The sequence below is a fragment of the Halichoeres trimaculatus genome, unplaced genomic scaffold (genome assembly GCF_033239565.1).
Source record: "Halichoeres trimaculatus isolate MK-OKI-2021-1 unplaced genomic scaffold, fHalTri1.1 fHalTri1_scaffold_21, whole genome shotgun sequence".
Classification (NCBI taxonomy): domain Eukaryota; kingdom Metazoa; phylum Chordata; class Actinopteri; order Labriformes; family Labridae; genus Halichoeres; species Halichoeres trimaculatus.
In genome coordinates, this window is record NW_027437199.1 from 13,832,951 (window position 1) to 13,858,805 (window position 25,855).

Sequence of the window (25,855 nt, forward strand, 5' to 3'; positions counted from 1 at the left end):
AAAATACAACAAAACTTCAGCAGTTAAAGTCTTAGGAGAATCTAACTAATTTGATAATTCTTTGGAAACTATAAAGTTAAAATAAATATTTTAATCAGTTCATTTTTAACAGACTGATGGTTTGACTCCCTGTCTAACAGATCCTCCTGTAACAAAGAGTTTCAGGGTGGATTTAAGACATATTGCCCCATACAGAGACTGGTTTTCATCACAGTGATCACTCTTCAAACGCCCAGAAACAACTTTCCACTTCACTTTTATCTTTTCAGCGGCCAATAAAGGCAAAGATTCTTATAATAAAATAGTCATAACAACCATAGCCATGATAACAGTAACAACAACCAGTACTATATGTACCTTTAAGCTCAAACAATGAGCAGGAAGTATAAGGGAAGTGTGTTTCCTCAGCAGGAAATGACTTAAAGAGGCAGGTTAAAAAAGAAAGAAATTATAATTTCAAGTATGAAAAGTTGATGTGTATCGAATGATTTTTATCTTCAGCACCCTGAGTTGCTTTGACAGTGCTCTTTGAATCTTCATTAACTGTTTTCAATGGTTGCAGATGATACTGATAATACAAATGACTGCTTCTGTTGTATGAAAGTTTCAAAGGTATAAAAATAGGCGTTTGACTGAGAACCTCTCTGAGCTTGGTATGGCATGGTGTGTTTGACTTGGTCTTAGCAATGCATTGGAAATAGAAACAGTTTGGCCTGTGCTGCTATATAAAATCTATAGACTTATTTGTCCTCTCCAGAAACTCTTACATAGTCTTTTAAAATGATTGATGTCTCACAAGTTTCACTTTGATACCCCATTCTTAAAAAACAAAAAGCAATGCATAACTTTTTTTTTTCTGAGAAACCTTTTCCATTCACGCCTCTTCTTAACCACCTTGAAACATTATTCTTTACATATCTAAAAGCAGAATTTGTATCAAAGGGGAACATTTGAGGATGGAGCTAAACAGTTTGTCTTTTCTGATTTCTACAGAGTCCTAAGTGGACCTTTTTTCCACACCCTGTTTGATCCCCAGCACCAAGTGAACAAACCAGTTGATCTGAACCATCCAGCCTTTTTCCCTGCAGATCTCAATCTGGTCCAGAAGGTGGCGCTGTGCCTCATCCTCGCTGCGGCCGACAGTCAATGCCTCGCGGATATACTCAATGTCCTCCTTGCTGGTTAGCTGGGGCATACCTGACAAAAAAATACTCAATTTTCAGATTCAAGTCTGATAGTTTATTATGACTTTTAATCATCAAGTGTCCAACAAATGTGCTCGTATGGCTGTTACTGTGTGAATGTGAGCCAAGTGTTTAAGTGCACAACACAATATTTCTTATTTTCTGCTTGATAATGGCTAGAAAGAAACATTTAAATCGTACCAGTCATCAGCATCATGGAGAAGAGGATGATGAGCAGGTTGGTGTGGTGCCTCAGAGCCAGGTAAGCCTTCACACACACATCCTGAGACACAGATACAGGATGTTTACATACAGTGCATACATTCAAAATATGGAACATTTGATGCCTAAAGAAAAAGGCAACCAAGTCAGGTGGTAGCTGAGTTCTTCCACATTTTGTTAATATGTATTTCTGCTTGGATACTTGTGTGAAAATGTTTCTTTGTTTGGGAATGAACCCATTAACCTTCAGCTTTTTTTTAAACACACACAAAAAATCCCTTTGTGCACCTGAAATTTCTGGAAGTGGGGGCTACTTTTCTTTCCCGATGTTCCCATGACATACAGGAAGTCTGGTGTCAGCACAAAAGGAACCCACTCCTTACTGATTCCCATGAAACTCTTATAATTCCCCAGGATGTGGCCGAAGTCAATGTGGAAGAGGTTTCCTGCAGGAACACAAAGCAGATCAGCACTCTGTATCTCTACACACAATAAGTTCACATGACAGCAAAGAAAAACACAGATCTTAGAAAGCATCATTGAACTTAATTTAATGCCCATGTTCTGCTTTCTTTTTGGTCTGATAGTGAGACATAAAAGCATATGTTAGACATCTTTACTAGAGCCCGGCCGATATGGGATTTTTGGGGCCGATGCCGATATTGGGAACAAAAAGAAGATATCTGATATATCGACTGATATCCAATATATTGGCTGATATGTATAATAAATTCATTGATATACACAGAATAAATACTGTATATGAACACAAATTATTACTAGCTATTAAAAAGTTCCATCTTCCATTTAATGCATGGGACTAAACTAGATTTTAAGTAACAATTAAAAACATGCAATAAATACAATTACAACAAAATACATTGAAACGTTTTCAAAAATTATTCCAACAAAGACAATAACTTGTGAATTTATAAGCCCAGGTTAATCTCGCATGGCGTTATGAAGTGAGACGCTGTGTAGTAGCCTTATATTAATTAACACACAGGAGCAGGAGCGACAGAATCTCCATGGAGCAAAAATTTTTATAATCGGCTACATTTTGGCTGATGTTGATTAATCGGTGACAGGCCGGATTAATCGATCGGACTCTAATCTTTACCTGATTCAGTGATCATGATGTTGTCATTGTGTCGATCCCCAATGCCAAGGACATAGGTAGCCACACAGTAGCCACCACAGGAGTAGAGAAACTTCTCAACAGCCTGTTGGAACTAGGACAGAAAAGTTGTGTGAATGTTTTTCAACTCTGATAAATATTTGATCGGGCGGTGTTTCTATATCCCAGTTTACCTGACACATAACACACTGTGGTAACACAAGGTGGTACATTTATAACTGGTTTTAGTGTACTCTAAAACGAACAAATACTTTCGTTGTTGGAGGTGTTGTTTTCAGGGAAGAAAGTCTCATCTACATAAAAATCATTATCATGTTATCTGCTTTGCATGACCTCATGAGACAGATCCAGCCTCTTGTTTACCTTGTCCTCGCTGACACACTTCTCCCTCAGCCACTGATAGAGGATTTCATCTTTAAAAGCTCCTGTGCTCCCAACAACACTCTGCTGGATGTTAGCGATGGTGGTCGCATCCTTCACGATCTCAATCATGCCTTAAATTACACGAAAACAAAGCAGGGGGTTAAATATCACGCAGCGATGGCAATACTCAGCTCACTTGTCACCGTCTGACCTATTCTGTTTCCAGTGGAGATGCAGCCATAGGGTAACAAACAGAGATCCAAAGACTCGGTCTCCCAGATTGACTCCATTATCAGCAGAATCTGGAGGGATGCAAAAGGACAATCAGTTCAAAACTCTTTTTTTTTTCCAGCTGTATGACAATCTCTGTTTGACACCGTGTTACCTGCAGGATGAGCATATCCTGCCTCAGGTCGTCTCCGTCTTTGAAGATGATGCCGATAGGGTCTTTGGACAGAGTGGTGGGGTCGGCTCTTTTAAACTGCAGCCAAAGTGGCTTCTTCTTGGATGCCATAACTTTGCACTGCTCAATCTGGGAGCACAAGAACAGAGTTGTCTTTAGGATTCAGGTGCTTTTATGCTCACAACCCCTTTTCCAAAATACTCAGATGACATTTCTGTTATTAGGGTATTTCTACTTATAGGAACAGGTGTGTCAGGTTTGTCCTCACCAGCAGGGCTCCAGCTCTGAGTCCAGGATCATAAGGAACTCTGAAACTCTCTGGCAGACCTGATGACTGCAGAGTCTCCAACTTCTGACGCAACTGGAACACAACTGACAAGCAAACAACACAGAGTACACTGCTTAAGCTTTGGAAATGTATTTTTAAAACCTACCTCTGTGATGGATTAAGCAACTCCACTCACTGCTGTTTGTCTTTTTATTTTGTTACTTTCAGCTCCACTAAAAGCCAGGCTTTAAGCACAACACAGACAGAGATAGATCAAAACAATGAGCTCACTGTCTGAAGTATTGAGTCATACATGTCAGCAGCAGGAGTTATAATTAGTAGCACACACCCACTGAATTTCTGCTTGTTTCACTTCTGCATGTCCTTAAATCCCTGTCTCAAACTTTTATTTTCAAAGAGCCTTTTATACATGCAGCCCAGAGTGCATCAAACACACACATCCAAGGAGAGGAGGGTTATCCAGCTGAAGCACGCCACCTTAAAGAGCTGCAGGCATGCTGGAGTTGAATTTTCTTACCTTGTGCAGTGACATCATACTTCTCAGCAGATGTTGCCTTCATCTCACGGGTGACTTTCTGCAGCGCCTCAGTCATCTCCACCTGGAGAGTGTCAATTCACAAAGCACTCAAGGAAAGAGTGGAGGAGCACAGAGTAGAAACCTGAACTTTAATGTGAGTATAGACTACAGAGTCAAATCCCTAAAATGAATTTAAGCATCAGTCCTTTCATTTATATACACTGTGTGAAAAGCTGTGTGAAAGAGTTATTTTTCACCTGTTTCTTGAAGTCCTGCAGCATGTCCTCACCGCAGCCCCTGAGGTAGGCCTCCAGCAGGACAGCATACCTCTGCTGGTAATGCATGGACTGAGCAATCTCACTGCGCAGGAACCAGAAGAGAAAATGACCGATACGCTTACTCTGTGGAGAAGAAACAAAAATCAAAAACAAATAAAAAAGGGAGTTTAATTTCATAGAACTGTTGTTCTGATGTGTGAGGGAGTAGATGAACAACATAAATAATAATACTTGTTCTCTTCTCCAACATTTAGAAGTTGCTCCTGCTCACCTTCAGAGCTCTCTTCAGCAGGAACCTGACCAGTGCGCTGTCATGGTACGGTTCAAACTTCACAGCCTGCAGAGCAAGGCAACACAAAGTCCAGACAAGTTGGTTATCTCTGAAGGAGGCTTCCAAAATAACAAGCGCACGTTCATGCAAAACATTTTTCTTACACCATAACACACAACAGACAAATATTTCAGTTTCAATAAATCCCGTCTGGATGCAACCCAGACCATATGGTTCGCATTTGAAAATATGCCTGTTTTATGTACAAGAAGGAATATTCTATGCTAACTGGTGCAAGGCCTGATGTTTTCCCACAAGGTGAGGAGAAGGAGGTGAGGACGACGTGCTGGTTCTCAGGTATGAGCTAAGAAGTGATGACATGGACCTGTCCTTCCATCCATCGTTATTGGGAACATAAGATCTATCTCCAATAAGATGGACGAGCTAGCTGTGCTAACCCAGCAACAGAGGGGGTAACGGAAAGCAGAGTAGCATCATGCTATTCACAGACATGGCTAACAGAGCTAACACCAGACACCAACGCCACATTGGAAGATCTACACCTGCTGTGAGCAGACAGGATCCAGGAGACAGAGACTGAACAGACGTTGAAGAAGCTCAGTCCTGGACCCTGTGGAGGTGGAGGCTGGCTGAACTGGAGAATGATGGACAAGCTGTCATCATCTATTTTGTTAAGGAGCTTTTTGCACTTTCTGAACACTTTCTTACTTTTGTTTTCTTGATTTCTGCTGTGACTTCTCCTGAATTCCCCTTGGGAATAAATAAAGCATTTTCTATTCTACTCTATTCTTTTCTTGATTGTGTTTAAGATTTAAAAATAACAAAACTGTGTTCATGTAACGTTGTGCAGTGGCTTTACAGCCTCAGACTCTCATTAAAATAAAGCTTAGGACCAACGACCCCCTGCTGTGAGAATACACAGACAGGCCACTCCAAAAACAGACAAAAAAAGAGATAGACTACCTTTGTTCACACATTGCTGTGTTTCATAAATTGACCTGCTGCCACTGATGCCATCGATTTACTGGCTCAGTCACCTCGTGGGTCTTGTGGCAACAAAGAAATGTGGAAAACAGATCAAATATTTTCTGTTTGCATGGTTCATAAAATTTACTGCATCACAAAATCATTGCATTAAAGCAGGGGTTTGGAGGCTTTCTATACCCGCTGTAGTCCCTTTAGTCATCTATGATATGTTGTATTTTGGTAAACATTGCATCAAGATGTCTGATACAAAGATTAAAGCTTAAGCTGCTTTGTATAGAAATTACATTTTTCCCCCACAGTGGGCTTCTGAATCATTGTAGAACAGAACGGCACAAACTGCATATATCTTAAAAATGACCCTTTCAACGCCACTGAAGTCAACAAGATAGAGAGAGCACAGTGCACTGTTAAGCTATGAACTATTTTACTATCACATCAACGGCTCTTTGTGAGCCTCATTTGATATCTCATCATGTTTATGCAAAGCTTGCCACAGAGCCAACCATGGAAACACACTAGAAGATAAACATACAGAGGGTTTCTGCTGGGCTGCTTCTCTTTTCATGATGTGGCAAAGCTCTAATTTTCTGAACAAAGATCCAGCGGTTTTCAGAGTCACTCTGAAAAGTGACTGAAACTAACTAAACAGAGGGTCTACTGATATTTTCATGCATAAAATTCAATATAGTACAAATACAACTCACTGGACTTTTGTTCAGCAGATGATACGTATGTTATAATATTATTATTATTATAATTATTATTATTATTATTATTATTATTATTATTAATAATAATAATAATAATAATAATAATAATAATAATAATAATAATAATAATAATAATAATAATGTAAAAGCTTTGTAATTTTCAGGCTTTATCATGATTTGCATTTTATTTATTATATAGATGTATTTGGATTTAAAAGAGATGATCAGATCTATAACAAATTGTTGCGGTGTTGGTGGTTTGGTACTTTGCCTGTTGTGTGTTTTGTTATTACCATGGATTCAAATTGCACCCAGGATCTGAAATTTTGTGGGCTGTGTAGATTGTTGTTAAAGATTTGCATGAGTGAAGTACAGGAGAAGAAGTTTCAACCTTAGTAGCAAGTAATGGGCATTCAAAAAAATATGAAATAAAATAAAATAAAAAATAATGAATAAATAAATAAATAACATTAAAATAAAATAATAAATAAATAAAAATGCAATAAATTCATAAACAAATAAATAAAAATGAAATAAAATAAATAAACAGGTAATGCAGCCATGATATTACTGGTGTAGAGGTATTTAATTTTCAGGATGTAAAATGTGGCTAAACAGACAATTTAAAATCTGAAAAAGTTTTTTTTTCTTATTTTTACTTTGAGTTAGATAAGCTACAACTAGTACCTGTGAAGTTGAGCTTAGCCATGCACAATGGCTTGAGAGGGTAACAATAAGTCACGGGTAGTAATAAAACAGTGATAAACATTGCATAATTTTATTGGAGTCTCTGTACAGAGCTTTTCCTAAGAGACTTTGTGTTGACTAAAGCTAAACTAGCTATGATAGCTTATAGATGTAAGAGCAGTATTGATCCTGGTTATTAAAGTGGTTCAACCTTAAACTGAACTGTAATGCAATAGCTAGATGACTTGAAGCTAATATGAACTTTTAGTGTTTACACTAAAGTGTAGGTGTTTAGTGTTTCACTGTGCTACAGTTTTACACTAAAAGTCTGCATATTTTATAAGTAAATGAACTGTCTTTCACTCACTAGCGACTCAAACATGAAATTAGTTTGATAGCTCATATACTTAACTCTGTCACCTCTTTAAAGAAAGTATAACTAGATACTGATAGGACGGAGGGAGAATCACCTGAACGAGCTGCAGAAGGTATCTAAGAACATCATCATCCTCCAGGGTCTCCAGCTTCCTGACAGCCATGGAGCGAACCTGAGCGTCTGAGTAATGACAGTCCAGCAGCTGCATGGCCAGACCAACATCCAGACCACTGGACGGGAACAAAGTGACATCAGGTAAGTAGATGGTGACACCTTCCACGTGATACGTAAAGTGGTAGCGTGACAGCCTTTTACCTGCTGTCCCAGGCACTGCTGCGCTCCAACAGACGGTGTGCTGCCAAGACGTCTTCCTGTTTCCCCCACCTGACCGAGCCCAGGAGCTTTGGATAGGCTCTGGTGACATGATCAAAACTCTGAATTAAATATCCAGCAGTTAAAGCTGTAAACAATCTGTTTTATAATAATGTAATAAACAGAGTACCTGGGGTCACGCATACACTCATGTCTGAAGTGCCACAGCAGCTCTTTGTCCTCAGGGCTCAGTGGGTGAAGAGGGTCAGTAGCCACGATGGCCGCAAACTGTTTCTTCAGGTGGTTGGGCATCTCTCTCTGACCACGCTCTCCATCAGTTTCCTCACCTCCCACATCCCGGCCCACATCCCGACTCTTTGGTAGCACCACTGGGTAGCAGTACTTGTCCAGTAAGATGGCGATGGCCATGCTGGAGGCTTTGTCGGGGTTAGTGGCCGATGTGAGCTTGTCTGCATTGATGCTGCTGCTGCTTTCTTCTCCTTTCTCTGGCATTTTCCACATGTGGAGGATAAACTCGCCTTGGCGGAGCAGAGAGCGGTGGTCAATCAGGAGAAGATTTACATAGTAGAGGAGGCGATTCTTTGTCTTTCCTGAAACATGGGAAGACAGGTAGATCAGCACAGAGACTTTTCTACAACAGCTGTTATCAAAGATGAAAATTCTGGAAATTCTGCTGAAGCTAAAGCTAAAGAAGTACCAGTAAACACAATGGAGTATTATCTTTCTTTTTTCCAGTCTAGCTTACTCCAGGAAATGGGCTGATTATTAACTATGTAATTTGACATGTCCGTCATGTGCCTATGACTAAAACGGCTGGGATTTTCCCCACTCCATCCAGCTTGTCCACATCAAGAAAGTACATTTTTTTAAAGCATTGGTGCTCATGATTTAGGTGTTAATTGCAACAGGGCTTATTTGCACAGAACGGGCTTTTTAGCAACAACTAGATGCAGAGTAGCTGATTTCCATGTATGCAAACCACACCGGTGGATGGTGACACTCTTTGCTCCGTGGTACAGTTAATGGAACATTTAACTCTTTGTGTGCTCTTTGAGGAATACATGACATTTTTTTGCTTATTTGCTCAATGTAAGCAGGAAATAAAGCTGCACAATCCTTCATTGAATCAGGCCTTCAGTCTGTAGGCCACTGAATGTCAGTAGACCTCACCATCATGGCTGCCAGTCCCTGCTGTGTTGTCTTGGTAGGCAGAGCCTCCCTTAGAGTTTGGAGTCTGAGGCTGCTTCCCACAAACAACCTGGTTAGGAAAAATGGGACACATGTTATTTGTGTTACTAGCAAATCAGCTGAGCGTAGTTAAGTTTGACTAAAATGTTAACCTGTAGGTTGAGACGCGCCCCTTTTGGCAGGTCCTTGATTTTAATGTTAAACTCCAGCCAGCAGTTCCACAGCACCTCTTCATTAAAGGTTTTAGAGGAAGTTCTTTCCTAAGAGACAAAATACATCCAAAATCTGAGATGTGCTGGTCATGTGTTTAGAAAATAACTGGTTTTATCCAGCCAAACTGACATTAGCGAGGTACTTGTTTCCTTTGAAATTCTCTCTTGAACTCTCTTCAGTTTACTTCAAATCTGCAAAACTTTTAGTTTCAAAGGACATTTTTTTCCATGGGGTGCACAGATGTTTTAACAACTTTTGATTCAAACAGCCTCTTTTCTGTGAAAGCAGTGTGTCAAATGCAAACTAAACACTTCCCAGTGTTGTTGCTTCAAAATAAAAGCAAACAGCAAACAAAATGCTGAGAACAGTTGGGAAAAAACACATATTTCAGGAAAAAACTCATTTGAAATTTTCCTTAAGAAAAAAAAAGCATGAGGCAGAGCTTGTCTGTTCACAGTAGTCAGTCTTACCTGAGCTAGAAGCTGCTGGCCATGGAAGATGCTGGCCTCAATGAAGACAATGAACTCTGGGATTTTGGGGAGAGATGGGATGTCGATACCCAGCACTTTCACTCTGAACTTCCTGTTACAGTCCCACATTGAGATGGTAAACACTCGCTCATGGTCTTTCTCATTGATGGTCAACTGCTCGTGGGTTCCTGACAGGGGACAGACAGAGTATGGCTCCAGATGGGGATCAAACTTCTCTAATACCATCATCACAACTCGTTAACAATCTGAGTCTTTAGTAAAAGATGTTACGTTTTTAAATGTTTACTGTCACTCTTAGTTATGGCTTTGGTAGTTAAAAAATGACAATTTAAATATTTTCTTTGAAAAGCCAAAGCATTAGAAGTTTAATGAATGGGAATTGGAAGTTAAAGAGGTGGTATTGTGATTTCCATTCTTTTTAAAATGGATATGTTTTGAAACTGTCACGTGTTCATATGTTGTAGGAATCCTTGAATCTGTACATAAACTGCTAAAAACACCAAAGTCTCCACAAAGCTTTGAACCCCACAGGTCTCCAAAGGGCCAGCCAATTAGAGGGTGGGAGTTTGTGGAACGGGGAATCTTAAAGAGACAGTAGCTAAAACGAAGCGTTTCAGACAGAGGCTCAAATGAGAGCTTTTAAACCACTTTGTGAAAAAGACTTACTTCATTTGATGACTAATTTACTGACCTGTCATCAGCCTGCCAATTTCAACACTGGTTAAGTATTTTTTACCAAACAGGGATTGCTACAGAGTTTTGGTGTCCAAAGACATTCAAAATACTTCATTTTTATTTCACTTGGAGGTTGTGTTCCTGCCCTTAAGGAAAATTATTTTTCAACATGAATCGCATTTTAACACATTAAATTTATGGGTTTTTTTTTTCCATTTACCTGCCACTCCAGTGCAGTCATCCACCTGGGCCCAATCCTCCTTCTGGACAAGATCCAAGTTGGGGTCTGGCGGCTTCTTCAGAACCAGATGAATCTCCTCCCCGTTCTTCAGACACTGACGGATCCAGTTGAAGTTCTGCAGTGGCTTATCCCCGTACAGATACTCCTCCCTGTGCGCATAAACACAGAAATCTCAATTTTAGACCAATAATCTGCAATGGAAATGAAAGCATGCTCTATGATACACATTCAAGTACAGTGAATAAAGTTTGTACCTTCCACACACACGTAGCACATAGTCAGTCTCACTCATGTCTTCAGGTATACCCAGTAAAACTCTCTTGTTTGCTATTTTGGTGAAAAAGCTCGCCAATACCTGAACAAACAGAAAATTTTCAGAAATCAACAACCAATCTGACAGAAAAAAGTGACCACAGCAAGTTATGCCCATTATTACATTAGTCTACCTGAGCTGGGGTGTCATCAATGGAGACTTTGATGGTCTGGCTGACGGCGCTGATGTGGATCACCACCAGGATGTGACTGTTACTCACCTGCACCAGGAAACAAATGTACAACCAGTCGTCAATAAAGAAACAAAGCAGTCCCCAACAACTAGAAGCTGTCTTTTTTTTCTCTTCGAACCTATTTCTATTCTATTTTTAACAACACAAAGTTTAGCTGTCTTCTGTTTGTCTTCAAATGTATTGACAGACTCATGTTTCTCGTCATGGACACACCTTGCTGAGGAGGTGCTCAGGCAGTGGTTTACAGATCATCCAGGGGTCCATGGAGTAGAATTTGGGGTCTCGGTCAGATAGCTCGATGCGTCGAGGAGTAAGCAGTTTCCTACGGGTGAACTCTAGCTCATCATCATGCACGTTGCTGACATCAGTCACATCATAACCAATCAGGTAGTTCAGGTAGCGCTGGTAATGCAGAGACTCGTCTGAGGGTTGAGGCCGGGAAACAAGCTGGATGCGCCCCACATCTTTCTTCAGTGCTTTAAAAACACAACAGACAAGTTTAGTTGTCTTTGTGGACTAGCAAGAAAAGTGTTTGCCTCCACATTGTCATTGGTCTGTACCTCTCCAGTAGCGGATGCAGTCCAGCGTCTGGAAGACCTGATGCTTGTCATAGATCTCACACACATTGCCTTTCTTCTGGTAGAGCAGGATGCAGTGGTCAGGAGATAAGCGCTGGTAGAAGTCAGGACAGAGGTTCAGAGTCACTGCCTTCAACCACACTTGAGCTTTCACCTGGAAGACAAATTACCCAGTCAGGGAAACATAGCAAAACATTTGAAAAGGCATTGTATTACCTGAAAGAAATAAATCCCCAGAGATAACATCAAATCCTGAGACCTGTTCCACTGTCCAGTTCCCGGCCACCTCCAGTAGCAGAGTGTCGTGGCTGCTCCCGCCCCGCACCACGGTGGGTAAAACAAACTCCACGCTGATCTGATCCATGGAGCAGCTGGAGGATGAGTTAATGGCCTTCTTTCTTCTCCTCCTACGCGTCTCTTCTCGTACAACTTTGGGCTCTTCGTCGCTCACCTGGAGCTGCTCCTCATCCATCGCCTAGCTTAAAGTCAACCAGAGACAAACAGAAAGAAACTCTAATGCCATGATCATGAGTACAACTTCAAAGCCAAAAAATAAGGTCCGTTCCGATTTTAACTTTCTTCACTTTGAGTCTCTGTGTAGCTTTTGAGTTGATTGTCAGGGGGTCAGGAGGGAATCAATCGATGGTGATACTCTCTAGGGACATTTTCTTGAAGAAGTTATTACACCTTTTTCTTGTCAGTTTTGTTTTGCTCCTTTTAGTTTCTTGCTGTGCATGCAAGTTCAGACAGACATCAAAACTGCAAAGCCTGTAAAAAACTAGAATCCCCAGCCACTTGGAAAAAAATGAGGAAAGAATATGTAAAGGCAACCATGTGGATAATTGCCCAGCTGTAGGTCAGACAACTTTGGTCTTCCAAAGCAAATGTCAATTTTTTTTTGCTTTAGCTGCAGAAAACATGTTGGCAATTGTGGAGAAACTGGAGAAAACAAAAGCATTTCTTGCTCAGGCTCTGCAAAAACTTTTATTCTGAGCTTTAGGATTCAGGGTTGTTATTCTACTTTTGAAGGGGAGACATTTGACTTCTTTCTTGAACTGTCCTCAACAGGCTGAGATGCATCTGGGTCATTGCTTTTAATCATTCGGACTGGTCTATACCCAGGAATCCTCTAAACTCAATAGTATGTGCATACAAAGGGGTGTTCTGGGTGTAAAATGTAAGTCATGGCACAAAACAAGCCTCTACAGTGAAGATCTCGATGCAGCATCCTGCAATCCATGTTTCTCATAGCTGTCATGTCTCTTTTCAGAGGGTGGGACTGTATTGCAGACAAAACCAGCAAGTGGGATGTTTGCTGAGTTAGGCCCAGATGAGCTGGACCAATCCTGACGAGAGCTCAAAGATGTCAAGACACTCTGGAGGATTTTTGCAGGAATGAATGAGCCACTTTTTGACTCTCTGCTGTCTTCATAATCTACTTTCACTACACTTTTGTCCCCCCCTGCTTCAGTTGGAGAAACTGAAAACTTCATTGCACTTTGTAATACCCTGCAACAAATTCTTCTTTTTAAGTCTATTTGCTGTCTCATTAATTTTGTGAAGGTTATTTTTTTGGACATGTATATGCTTTACTTTGCCTGTTTTGAAATGCCTCTCAGTTTGAAATCTGTTTTATAATTAAAGCTAACTTGTCCTAAAAGAATCTTCAATAAAAAGAAATTAAGTGACACTAAGTGAGCTTTTTACCAAAACAAATGTATGATCTTGGTAAAATGTATCCAAAGGCTCGGGTTTCTCTTCTTCTTCTTTGACATGAGTAGAGGAAGTTTACAAAGCAGGAAGCCAGACTCGACTTCAGACTAACCACGGCTGAAATAATTGGGTATAAAGACACTGTATCCGCACAGAAAACCATAATAACCAGAGGGAGAGGCGTACTTTTTAAAGTAACTGGAGATGACTTTTTGTGACTCACCAATGAACGCAGACAGCAGGGTACTCCGAATCGAACAGTTTAGGCATTTATACTACACGAAAAGACTACAAAATACAAGAAGTTATTCAAAGTTGAAGCAAAGTCAGACTAAAGGAAACAGTACAGGAAGGATGTCAATCTCACCGGCTAACATTTGCTAACCCAAATTCAATCTGTCTTTCCGGCTAGATCTTTCAAAATAAAACTGCTCTAGAATTTAAAAAAATAAATAAATAAATAAAAATAAAAAAAAAGATATAAAATACAGTCGACGAGCGGACATGCCCTCGACTTTAAACGCTTCGGTTCATAAAATGTAATAATTCCTGGGGTCTTTTTTCTTGTAACGGCACTGCATTTGTTTGCTTTACAAATTGTATCACAAGCAGAAAAAAAGCAACGTGGACTTGGGGTGAAGAGATCATCATAAGGAGAACAATATTGATCTCAATATCTGAGGTGGATCTTGGTCCGTAGGGCCTCTGAAATTTTTCAACGCACCAGGCGCAACATTTTCTCAAATAGAAGTGGTCAAAAATCATTGTAATTATCGATATATTTTTAAGGTGTATTCCGGAAACATTGTGTGATTATGTTTAACTTGATGTATACTGCCTTGCTGCAGTTCACTAATTTATCCGCGAGATGGCACTAGACACGATTAAGAATAACTTATTTTGCATAGCACAGCAATCATTGGGGCTTCACTTCTCCCATTCAGCATATCGCACAAAAACAACCCCTGTCCAGAGCCAAGAACATTATCGCACTCACCCAACCATGGACTTGCTTTGTGCTGACCTTTTTATTCATGTTAGGGGTAGGCAGCATCAGGAGTTCTATCTATCTATCTATCTATCTATCTATCTATCTATCTATCTATCTATCTATCTATCTATCTATCTATCTATCTATCTATCTATCTATCTATCTATCTATCTATCTTATGTTAAATGATGAAGTTTATCAGTTTATCATTGATTTATATTTCTGTCTTCCTGCCTTCTGTCTTCGTATTTACTAATTAGACAGCTGTTTTGAAATTGGGTCACAATCATCTGCTTGAAACAGGGATGATAAGCACTTATCATCACAGTATTTTCAGGTAATTTTTAAGTTTTTGCTTCCGGGGTTTTAACCATGTCTGTAACATTTGAGAATGACATTTTCCCCTTTTTTGGTGATTTATTTGCCTGAAAGTTCATGTTTAACTGGTCCCACGGGATGCCAGAAGATAATGCTGAAAGCAATTTGTCCACTGTGCTTTAAGTATGGTTGTTATTGTGCTTTCCTTTAATTAACAATAATTTATGTTGTGTTATAATCACAAAAATGCACAAACAATACAAGCTCATATAAGCTTGTAATGTTAGTCTTTGTTGGCCCTATAGTTAGTTATAGTAAAGATATATATATATATATATATATATATATATATATATATATATATATATATATATATATATATATATATATATATATATATATATATATATATAACTTTTAAATTTATACCTATATATTGCTCAATTCCTGTGCTTTTTTATCACATTGCAATATTGACGTATTTCTGTTGCATTCCTAACCCCCCCGGTCAAGCTAACGTCATCCATCCATCCATTCAGCTATCTACCCATCACCATTACCCTTCAGTGTAAAGAGTGACCAATCAACATAGTAAACATGCTTGACTTGATGTACAGCAATACACTCGCATCATGAACTTAAAAATAAATTATTTCAATGTACTCAAAACATAAAGATAACGACTTTCCCTTATTATCGCAGAATAGGATAGTTTGGGCACAGCTGTATTTTATAACTTCGACCCACCCAATGTTTATTGTTGTGGCGATGGACTAAAAGAGAAAAAGTCTACAGGGAACTGACCAATGAAAATTAAAGAAGACTTTGATTGACATCTTGCTCAGCCAATAGGATTACGAGAATGAAAGCGTTTATACCAGCCCTCATACCCGTACAAGGCGACTGTTTTGGTGAGTTAAGGAAAGTTCATTGAAATAATTTCAAGGTTTAAAAGTGTTGAATCTAAGAATTGATTCAACGATTTCACTTATTGTTCTCTAAACGTGGTACTGGAACAACACTGTGTAACTGACAGTGGTTATTTTTTTCGTTAAAGCAGTTTTGCTGCTCTCTCAGTAAAGCTTCATTGTTGACGTGCGCGAACAGTTGTTTTGTTCTAATCGCTTTTGCGTTACACAACGCCTCTTCTATCACCGTATGCGGATTAAAACACACCTTGAGTCATCGAGTCTCGTTGTTATTTCACATGTCTATGAAGAAATACAGGCGCTATATTGTCATTAACGTCGACGGTACTTTTGTTTCGTGACAACAAAATAACCCTTCCGTGTATAAAGTTCTCATAGGCCTAACGTGGTCACTATCGATGAATTTTATGACAATGCTTTCGTGAATTAAATATGTATGCTTACTTTCTTGCTTGAAAACCAATTTAACTGCTGATATGAATGTATTATCGCTGTCCTTCTCATATTGAATGAATGGGGGTTTAATGCGCATGCGTACAGGATCCCAAAGTTTATAAACAAGAGCGAGTCACATGACGCACGTATTGTGAAATACATCAGGCTTAATGTTCGCGTCTCTAACGGAATCTTTAATTTAAATGTCTTTACCTAAATAAACATCAATGAATAAAAAAATACTAAAACATCCCACTGATGAGCTTTGAGGATATGTCACAACTAAGTTGTAGGGGGTAATGGCAGCCATACCAGTGTTACCTTGTGTTATCCCGTGTCTCCTTATGTCACCCCATCTATTTATAGTCTATACATTACAGTGCAGCGGGGGATTAAGTGTCTCTCTGTGGGTGGTGGTTGCTTATGGAAGAATCCCAAATGCCAAGTCTCTATTCACCCACTTCTTACTGTACATACATGATTAACACCTTGACATTTCAGCATCAACATTTTTTTCCAATATAGTGAGATGTGATAGATCTACAGTTTGCACTTATTCTGCTTTCTGTCTGATGCAGTTACTTCAGAAATTATGGTTTGGGAGGTGGTGACTCCCAGACATCAGCATACGCTGGACTCAGAGCCTCAAGGGGAACACACGGGTAAGGAAACATCATGTATTAAAAAGTGCAACTGTTTATTTACTGTATAGTTACTGACTTTAAAGTCTCAAAGGAGAACTCCAATAACTCTTTCTTGCACTTACATGAAGTTGTGGAACTCACAAAAAGATAGACATAAAAGGGCCGAAGTCAAAAGATTGAAACTATTGGCATGCAGCGAGATATGAACAACTTTAGAGCCCCTCTACACTCTAGGTATGTCCTTGTTACATGCAGTTTTCAAGTATAAAAAATGATAGCCACAATGACATCATTGGAGTTTAAACTTTGTATAACTCTGCACATGTTTTTTATTCGGATCCCCATTAGCAACTACAAAGTGGTTGCTTGTCTTCCTGGGGTAAATAAAGAAAAAACAAAGACAAAAGACAGCATAAGCAAAATATTCAGAAACTATTCCATTGTTAATAATTCCACTGGCTTCAAGTGTTAGAGCTGTGGTTCCTGGTGAGTTGTTTTTTGTACTCAGAGAAGTCCAGTTTTGCCTCAAATTTGGGTCAAAAACGTAAAATCAGTTTTAAGGTCCTCACTCCTGTTCAAACGGTGAAGCCAAGAAAAATTGTAGAAAAACAAAGTAAGCGTTAAAACACTTTACGATGCTGGGTGTGTTTCCCATGTTTTTGACTGGTGGTCTAATACATTTTTTAAGCACTCTATATGTCATGACTACCAGTTTATATAAAGTAAAGCTTAACTTTTGCATGACTGCTTGGTTACCCAATAAAAAGTTTTCATTCCATATGCTTTGTTATGGAAAGGAAAAAAGGATTTATATCATCTTACTAATGGGCATGCTTTGATCTGGGGTCGTACAATATCTTGATTAATATTAACTTTATTGAAGAATGAGCTACTTCTTACATTTCTCCACCCTGTTATGTCTAAGGTTTGGAGCTCTTAAATCCCACACTGCTCCATGTTTCATTTACATGAAACAGAATGCACTCTACTTCTCATTTTTCCCGGCTTGAATCCTTGCAGTTTTTCTTTATCAAAATCCAATAATAGTTGTAAATTAAAAGAACGATAGAGTGCAAATGCTGACAAGCCTTTAACTTTAGCACCCATGACTCAGTGATGTTGAAGACTTAAAGAACCGAACAAGTTGAACTGGCATTTGTGCGTTGATCATCAACCATATCAAAGCAGCCCACACATCTAACAGGATAAATAAAACTACCCAGTTTACGACAACTTAGCCTCTTTCTGAACTCCTAAGAGTTTCATTTGATAAATTTGGAAGTTAAGATGATTGTGTAATATATAATTCTGTGTTGGATATTAACATCAACTTAATCTATCTATAGGCCTTTTTTCCCTTTAAAGGGACCGCAGAGAGGGGTGATATATCTTCTGTAACATAACTCTTTTTTATGCTCTTACCTTCAGAGATGATGATGGATGCAGAAGGAGACGTGTCACACAACCTGATCTGCTTTGAGGAACACCTCCCGTCTTCACCTGGATTCCCCACCAGTGACAGTCACATGGAATATGGTGCATAAGACATTAGGTTGCTCCAGATTGAACACAATAGACATATGAGGAGCATCATACTTGGCACAAGTCTTTTCTGACACTGTTTGTTTTCTCTTCCTAGATGACCTCCCAGACCTCCAGGAGGTCCAGGAGGAGGTGGAGCAAATAGCACCTCATGTGTACCAGGTGGGCGCAGGAGTCTCCCACCTGGAAGAAAACATGCATGCCCAGCCTCCTGACACACACTGGCTGACACAGCTTGCTCACATTGCCACTGGGCCCCAGAGCCCACTGCTTCAGGACTCACACAGCAGGTGGGTGTGCCTTTTCCTGGCCCTGATGTGTCTCACTACCTACAGTATGTCTCAGTTCAAAATTAAAAAAAATACTATCAGTACTATTTTAGGTCATGATATTATTTTCATTTCCTGTGTAAATTCAGCTAATTCCATTTACAATCCTTTATTCCTTTCAGCTCATCACCTGTCTGCCTCTCTAGCACCAGCACAAATCTACATTCCTATGCCCGGCCCCCTCTTTCTCCTCCCAGGGTCAGGTCTCCCCCCAGAGGTCATGGCAGGGAGCGTCGGCGCAGCAGGGTATCTCATGTTCTCTCTTTGCCTTGTGATAAATCATATTCAGTAGCATAAATGCTACGCTAAATTAAAATTCAGGTTACAGATGTTTTTGTCAAACATCTTGCTAACATTCAGGTGGCAGACAAAGCTTTTGGTATTTTGGGGGGAGTTGTCATGTCGTCCATCTTTTTAATAAAGGATGTAGAGGTGTGGTGTCCATATTTTCTCCATCAGTGTCTAACAGTGCTGCCACTTCTTTCTTTTAAAGAAGAGCAGCGAATGTGGCTCTGCTGTGTCCACCAGATCCTCCCTGTCTGAAGATGAAGACATGGGCTGGAGCTTCTCCTGGCCCCCTACTGCCTGGCACTGCTTTCTCAAAGGTAGGCACACACATCAGAGCTCCTCTGGAAAGATGCGAGGTCTGGATTTTCACATGTCTTCTTCTCTGTTTGGAAGAACAAAGGCATCTTTTTTTTCTGTTTTCAGGCACTCATCTGCGTTTCCACAGCGGCTCTAATGTGGAGTGGCAAGACATCGAAGATCTGGACTCTGTGGAGGGAGATGACTCTGGTGACGAGGAGCCGTCCAGATCTCTAAAGGTGCATTATGCAGGAAGCTTCAGCCTGCGCTCTAATTGTCAGAGATCTGAGTTCACAGTGTGCTTCTGATTCGGTTTCCATCTGGAGTACTCAGTGGTCTTCAAGCTGTGTGTCAAGTCCCTTTGTTAGGAAGGCTCAGCGTTTTATTTTTGAAAACAAATTTGCTGGTGTAAAAGCTGAAAAAGTAGGTCTTTTTTCTTGACAGATATTCAAATAAAAGATGACCGAGTAAAACCTCTTTGCTCTTTGCAGAGTTATGGCTCTGAGGGTCTTCAGCTGGTGGAGCATTCAGAGACTGTCATATCAGGCCAGGCTGTGCTGCAGCTGACCTTTGACCCTGGAGCCTTTGGGCATGCTCCCTTGACTGCTCGCTGCCAACTTGAACACCCTTTCTACGTTAAAAACAAAGGTAAGAAGAGGAAGATAAATCGTGACTGTTTGAAAAATCAAACTGGCTTCTTTACTCTCTCACTCCTGTGCTGCTTTCTGTCAGGGTGGTCGTCATTTTACCCCAGCTTGACCGTTGTGCGTCACGGTATACCCTGCTATGAGATGGAGATAGGAGGTGTGTGCCTTCCACCGGGCCACAGAGATGCCAAACACACTGACAGCTCGCTGGTCTTTGACGCGTTCAGGAGGTAAAGCTCATACAGAGTTAAATGCACACAACTCCACTGGGGATGCATTTTATAGAAAAGAGCCAAAACCTCTTTTCTTTGCTGTGTCCTCCTCAGCTATGATTTCACTCCTCTGGACTCCTCTGCGGTTTACGTGCTCAGCAGTATGGCCAGGCGGAGGCGTACCTCCCAGTCAAGTGGGGGAGCTGTTTCTCCAGACAGAGAGACATCTCAAGGTGCCAGACCTCAGATCCTTTAAGCTTTAAAATAATTCACTGACTGTTAATTATTAGGAAGTGAGTTGTACACAGCCATTGGTATCTGGAGTGTCATACAAATTGTCCATTGTAAAAACAACAAAAACATTTCAGCGAGGTTTGAAGTGCATTCCTCAAAGAAAACCTGTGAATCTTCCATCTTTTCTAAACCTACAGACTCATCCTCTCCTGGTCCCTCCAACTCTTTGTGTCAAAAGCCAACCAAAAGCCAGCATACCAGCACAGCTGGGAATGTCCCGCCCACTAAGTGCAAGCGGCCAATGAACGCCTTCATGCTCTTTGCCAAGAAGTTCAGGGTGGAGTACACACAGATGTATCCAGGAAAAGACAACAGGTAAGTATGCATTTTTTTCTCAGTGAGAGTTGTGATTACATGGTGTATTTCTGTGTGATGTTCAATAGTGAATGTGCTGTTTTATGTGTGTGTGTGTGTGTGTGTGTGTCAGAGCAATCAGTGTCCTTCTTGGTGAGCAGTGGAAGAAAATGCGAAGCGAGGAGCGGAGAGTGTTCACCTTACAGGCCAAGGCTCTCGCCGACGAGCAGAAGAGACTCAACCCAGACTGCTGGAAACGCAAGCGAACAACCTCTGTAAAGACACACACACACACACACACACACGCAGAAAATCACACTCTTACATTTTACTTAATCTGGCACTCAGTGGTTTTTGCTGCAGTCTAATTCTCCCTCTGTGTTCAACAGGGCTGTCAGGGAAATTAAGACTGCAAACAAGAAGAAAGCCAGCAAGAACGCTCACACACACACCCAAACACACAAACACAAACACACACACACACACACACACACACACACACACACACACACACACACACACACACACACACACACACACACACACACACACGCTCTAAATCAGTGTGTCAGCAGTGATAAGTCCATTTTATAACCGTACATTACGGTTAATCTTGAACTCTGTGAACATCAGACGTGCCTTGATCTGCAAAACGCCTCAACAGCAGCAGTGAGACCTTTCTTAAGACATTTTGAGCCGCTTTTAAAAACAGTCTGCTTTCTTTCTTTAGCTTTCCAAAGGTGCTCAATGCTAGATTTGAAAGAGGTATAAATTATTATTTTCTGTCAGAAGTTAAAACATTATGTTGAGATTCTGACAAACTACAGCTGCGTCTCCCTCCAGGAAAGAAATTTTGAACCAAACTGCTTTTAATCCATGACGGGAGGTGACCTCCTTGAGCGATGTAATGTGATGCATCTTTAACTAAAAGAGATCCTGATGCTTGTCAGTTTCTCACCTTATGCTTGAATTAGGTGGAAGGTGTGGTGCTGTAGACTTTCAGTTAAAGTAGATAATGTAGCTTTTTTTCCCAAAATGACGTCATATAGTGGTATATACATTTTTTTGTCTGTATTACTTTTATTTGCACAGTGTATAACACAAAACATGATTATTTAACTTTGCTTTCATGTAATTCATTTTTCAATATTACCGTATATTAAGTTTCATAACAGATGTATGACTTTAATTCTCAGATATTATCCTACTACTTCAAAAAAAAAAAAGAAAAATCATGAAAATGTTCTAGCAATTTGCTGACTAAGCCCCAAAGATGCTCTCTAAGACTTTTACTGAAAAAGTGGAATAAATAAAAACTAAAGCAAGAATTTCCTTCCTCAGCACTACTGCAGCTTTAGAACGCAATTTTTTTCTTGACAGTAATTTAATTAGAGGTTTTAAATGAAATCCTACAGTGTGCTGATTTTGGGGCTTTTTTTTAGAGGATTTACGGTAAACAGTTTTATTACAGTATGTTACAGAGAGCCCTGTCAGCTGTTAGAGGCTGCAGGGAAATGACTTCATGGATGATTTGACTATTTAATCGTGCCATATGTTTTCACCTGCGTTTTATCAAAGAATACCTGTGCTTAAAAAATTTCTTCTACTGGCTCTGACAGTTGGTCAAAAAGAAAACCAGAAAATGCCATGCTCCTTTTAAGATTTCTGGACCCTTGCTCCAAATATTACTGCTTAGAGTTTATCAGTATCATGGCCACCTCAAGCCATTTATCTGATTGAAAAGATTTTGTTGCCTCCTTCCATACAAAAGCTAAACATGCACCAGCTCACACATCTGCTAATCTCAAACTGTTACTGTCCAGAAGATGTGGACACAGAGGTTTTAATGACCACTTCTTGGTCAGTAGTGTGCACCGATTTTAACCCTGGGTTCATGTTGACACATGATTTTGCTATCAAGAGAAAGTTGAATCCTTTATGTAATAAGCTTTAAAATATGTTAAGTGTTTCGTATGACATTAGAGCCATGCTGAGTGTTAAGTCAGGAAGTGGATCTGCTTCTGGGTTTGAGTGCCTTAAAATAAGTTTTGAGATGAACTGAAATACAAATTAAACCCTGCCACAGTGGGCACTCGTTTCCTCATCGCATAATATTTATTCTTAATGCACTATATACACTTTATCTATGTGACTGCTACAGTTTAACGTGTAACGGCAATTATTAATAAGATTATATAGAAATATATATTTTTGGTTTTGACTTAATTTTTCTTCACCTTTCATGGTTGTGCTTGATTATTTAACTTTTGATGTCTTTGTTGTCATGCACATGTCTGTCAGGGGTGACAATGCAATAATGTATGTTTAAGTGTAAATAAAAGCATGAAAAAAAATCCATCATATATGTGTTTGTTTGTTTGAGAATTTAAGGAAAAGTTAAATTTTAGGTCAGAAGAGTAACTTTTATTTTATTTTCTCCCAAAAGAAAAGTTTTAATCATGTACAAGTTTGCTTTGACCTGTAACTTTATACATACTGCACCAGTGTGTGGCTGGAGATGAAGGTAGAGAACATTAAGCTGCTACTGTACTCATGAAGATAAAAAGAGATATAACATTCCATTAAAACTATAAACATGATCAACATTTTCAGGCTAAAATTATCAAATAGAATCTGAACAGTTGTACATGTGTCAATGACTAGAAAATCACTTTTTTTTATAGTAAAATAGAAAATATATAGAAGTACAATATAAACATCCAATAATTTGGCCTTATAGTGTATTCAGGGATATTTACAAAATTAGACTTCATACATATTACAGTAAGATCTGGATGAATCACAGTCTGTCAAGTCGCAGTGGCTCCAGTGATTTGTGCCTTTTTGCATCGCAAAACAAGTGCTACAGAGTGGTCGCAAAACAGGCAACAAAAAGCGGCAAGATTACGTGAGAGTGATTCAGAGGTTGATTGTTTGTGTGTGATGCAACAGAAACATTTGGACCCCCTCAAAACGAAAACAGTCAAAGTAAATGCCTCAGGATTCAGAGGATGAGCAGGGATGCTAAATAGAGTTTCACAGCATTATAAGTCAAAATCTCAAACTCTAAAAGTTTGCAACAGGAAGAAAACAGACAAATTATGTCACAGCTGATAATACTCATTGATTTATCCCTTGTTACAGATTCTAGTTGGAATTTGCAACTTTTTACAGCAATATCCCAGTGAACTGGGGCTGCCAAGTTTCAAACTTAAACTGAGTTTGTGTTACATCATTTCATCCAAAATCTTTTTTTTAAACACCCTTAGAGGCTGATGGCGGATCCCTTCTCCCCGTCTCTAACAAACACATGAAAAAGTAACAAAAGTAACAAGACTATAAGAAAATATAAAAAGAGTCATAGATCAATATTTTGGCATATTAGTTGTACAGAAGTATCAAAACAGGTTTAAGTACAAGAGTATGAGTGACAAAAGGCACAGGGTAACCACAGACCATGGAGCCAGCGGCAACAAAACAGGAATGAAGAAATTCAAAATGTGTCGCTCATGAAGCTTGAAGAGATTTGGGTTATTTTGGTACATGAAACATTTATCAATACAAAGAAGTGTGGGTAACTTAAGTCTCGAATTTTGCTATCCTTTCAAAAACAAGGGTTCAGTAGGAGGTCATTACCCGCATCATTCCCTTTTTTAACATTAAGGCCGTATCTTTTAATATTTATTTCAATAAGTTTTTGCTCTCATCTGCTTGCAAATTGCACTTTTTGTTTATAATTGGTCTAAAATGAGTATAAAATGAAGAAAATGCACAAAAAATAACCCAACAGTGTAAAATAAGAGAGAACGCGAATAAAATGACAAAATAAATGAAAATAAACAACAAATTTAAAGCCCCTGTGAGGAGGTTTTGACTTGCTGTGGACCAACAAGAACAGTATTTAATTGATACTGTTTTTTTTTCATGCTTGAAACTGCTGGGAGGGGTTGGTATCAGACCAAGTTTTTGAGTTTAACTGTTAGAAGACAGGATGATGAGACATTTGTTGGAAAATAAAGTTTTGGCATCTACAGGACAAGATCAATTACCGTGTATCTTTGCAACATGGACCCAACTGAGTCCCTCACAGCAGCTTTAAGGTATGTGTCACATAAACAGTGGACTTCTCTCAGTGTTAATAAAAAATAATGTCAAGAAAATAATAAGATCAGTCATAAAGAATTCTGACTTGTGTAATATTCATTCTAGTTTTCAAGAAAGCCCTCTTGAGTTTCTTTTTTTTTTTTGCAGTCTATCAGACAGTGCTGTGCTGTGGCTCTGCTGCTTCAGGCTTCATGCTGAGCACACACATATACACACACATTCTAACACAAACACTTACATTTTAGAAGTTGGTTTGTTTTTGGAATGACAGTGAACTTTAACTTGATACCATGTTCTCATTTCTGGACCTGTGTCATTACCTCCACAACAACATAACTCAAAAAGTAACAAATGGATCTTGATGAATTGTTCAGGAAATGTTTAAAATGAGATAAGGAAGAAGTGATTAAATTTTGGAGGTGATCCTGATCACCATCTGGATCCAGGATGTTTTTAGAGGATTCTTTATCATTATGAGATAGGGCCATTTTTACCATATGTGTATATAACTCCCTAATAAATGGTCGGATTGCTTTGCAAAACAATACACTATAATTTCTGACAGATGTAAAAGTAGGATCAAGTTAAACAAAACAAAACAAAACAAAAAAGGGGGAAAAAGCACTATTAACTGTTTATCTTGCAGCCAGCATGGACAGTTAGATCCATGAAGCCTATCGCTGTAAAGTGAATTGTGTCAGTCAAACTATTAATCGAGTTCTGAATTAGTTTTGGTCCTTGTGGTCAGCAGCCCTTTTTGCAAATGCAAGTATCAAATGAGTTAAAGTGAGTTTCAGGACAGCATATTATCTTTTCTTTTATACCAGTGGATCCCTACTGCTTTGAGTGTGCGTGTGTATGCGTGTGTATGTGTGTGTGCTGGCATGAAGCATTTCTTGTGTATGCAACATGTTTGTGTGTCTACATGAGTGACTCCAGGCTCTCAGCGATGTTGGTCTGACCCAGCAGCACAGATCCATTGGTCTCAGGATTCTGCAGGGCTCTCTGGTCCTCCTGGCTGCTCACCAGACTCAGCACAGCCCGGTACAGATACTGGTACTGCTCCTAAGGGGACAAAATCAAACCCTCAACACTGGACCATGCTTGGTTAAAATATAACTGTATCAGCTCACATTTTTCAGTCAGA

At 39.5% G+C, this 25,855-nt stretch overlaps 3 protein-coding genes across 6 annotated transcripts in view; 1 reads left to right on the forward strand and 2 right to left on the reverse strand.

The window, feature by feature from the left end:
* Positions 1-659: 659 nt before the first annotated feature.
* Positions 660-13,758, reverse strand: pik3cg (phosphatidylinositol-4,5-bisphosphate 3-kinase, catalytic subunit gamma). 2 transcript variants are annotated; one of them, XM_074698678.1, is made up of 24 exons: positions 13,608-13,758; positions 11,931-12,146; positions 11,654-11,825; positions 11,307-11,569; positions 11,034-11,120; positions 10,842-10,942; positions 10,567-10,736; positions 9,651-9,838; positions 9,120-9,227; positions 8,950-9,037; positions 7,949-8,369; positions 7,762-7,860; positions 7,541-7,676; positions 4,666-4,731; positions 4,374-4,517; positions 4,117-4,198; positions 3,579-3,682; positions 3,293-3,439; positions 3,119-3,209; positions 2,908-3,038; positions 2,527-2,638; positions 1,695-1,852; positions 1,386-1,467; positions 660-1,197 (listed from the first exon to the last, which is right to left on the reverse strand). In XM_074698678.1, exons 2-24 carry the CDS (start codon positions 12,141-12,143, stop codon positions 998-1,000), a joined length of 3,363 nt encoding a protein of 1,120 aa, XP_074554779.1. In that variant the 5' UTR covers positions 12,144-12,146; positions 13,608-13,758; the 3' UTR covers positions 660-997. The 2 variants fall into 2 exon arrangements, with proteins under 2 accessions (XP_074554779.1, XP_074554778.1); XM_074698677.1 differs by having other exon boundaries at positions 11,931-12,150.
* Positions 13,759-15,568: 1,810 nt separating this feature from the next.
* LOC141810511 (HMG box-containing protein 1-like) lies at positions 15,569-22,938 on the forward strand. 2 transcript variants are annotated; one of them, XM_074698128.1, is made up of 13 exons: positions 15,569-15,604; positions 16,636-16,719; positions 18,130-18,237; positions 18,341-18,533; positions 18,695-18,818; positions 19,066-19,177; positions 19,284-19,396; positions 19,649-19,805; positions 19,890-20,034; positions 20,131-20,249; positions 20,448-20,625; positions 20,738-20,879; positions 20,994-22,938. In XM_074698128.1, exons 2-13 carry the CDS (start codon positions 16,650-16,652, stop codon positions 21,009-21,011), a joined length of 1,479 nt encoding a protein of 492 aa, XP_074554229.1. In that variant the 5' UTR covers positions 15,569-15,604; positions 16,636-16,649; the 3' UTR covers positions 21,012-22,938. The 2 variants fall into 2 exon arrangements, with proteins under 2 accessions (XP_074554229.1, XP_074554230.1); XM_074698129.1 differs by having other exon boundaries at positions 19,069-19,177.
* Positions 22,939-24,835: 1,897 nt separating this feature from the next.
* ptprz1b (protein tyrosine phosphatase receptor type Z1b) overlaps positions 24,836-25,855 on the reverse strand; it is an 82,268-nt gene continuing 81,248 nt past the window's right edge. For both annotated transcript variants that reach the window (XM_074698125.1, XM_074698124.1), the window contains one exon: positions 24,836-25,773. In XM_074698125.1, the coding sequence (XP_074554226.1) occupies positions 25,630-25,773 (144 nt within the window). In that variant the 3' untranslated portion in view covers positions 24,836-25,629. The remainder of the gene's footprint in view (positions 25,774-25,855) is intronic.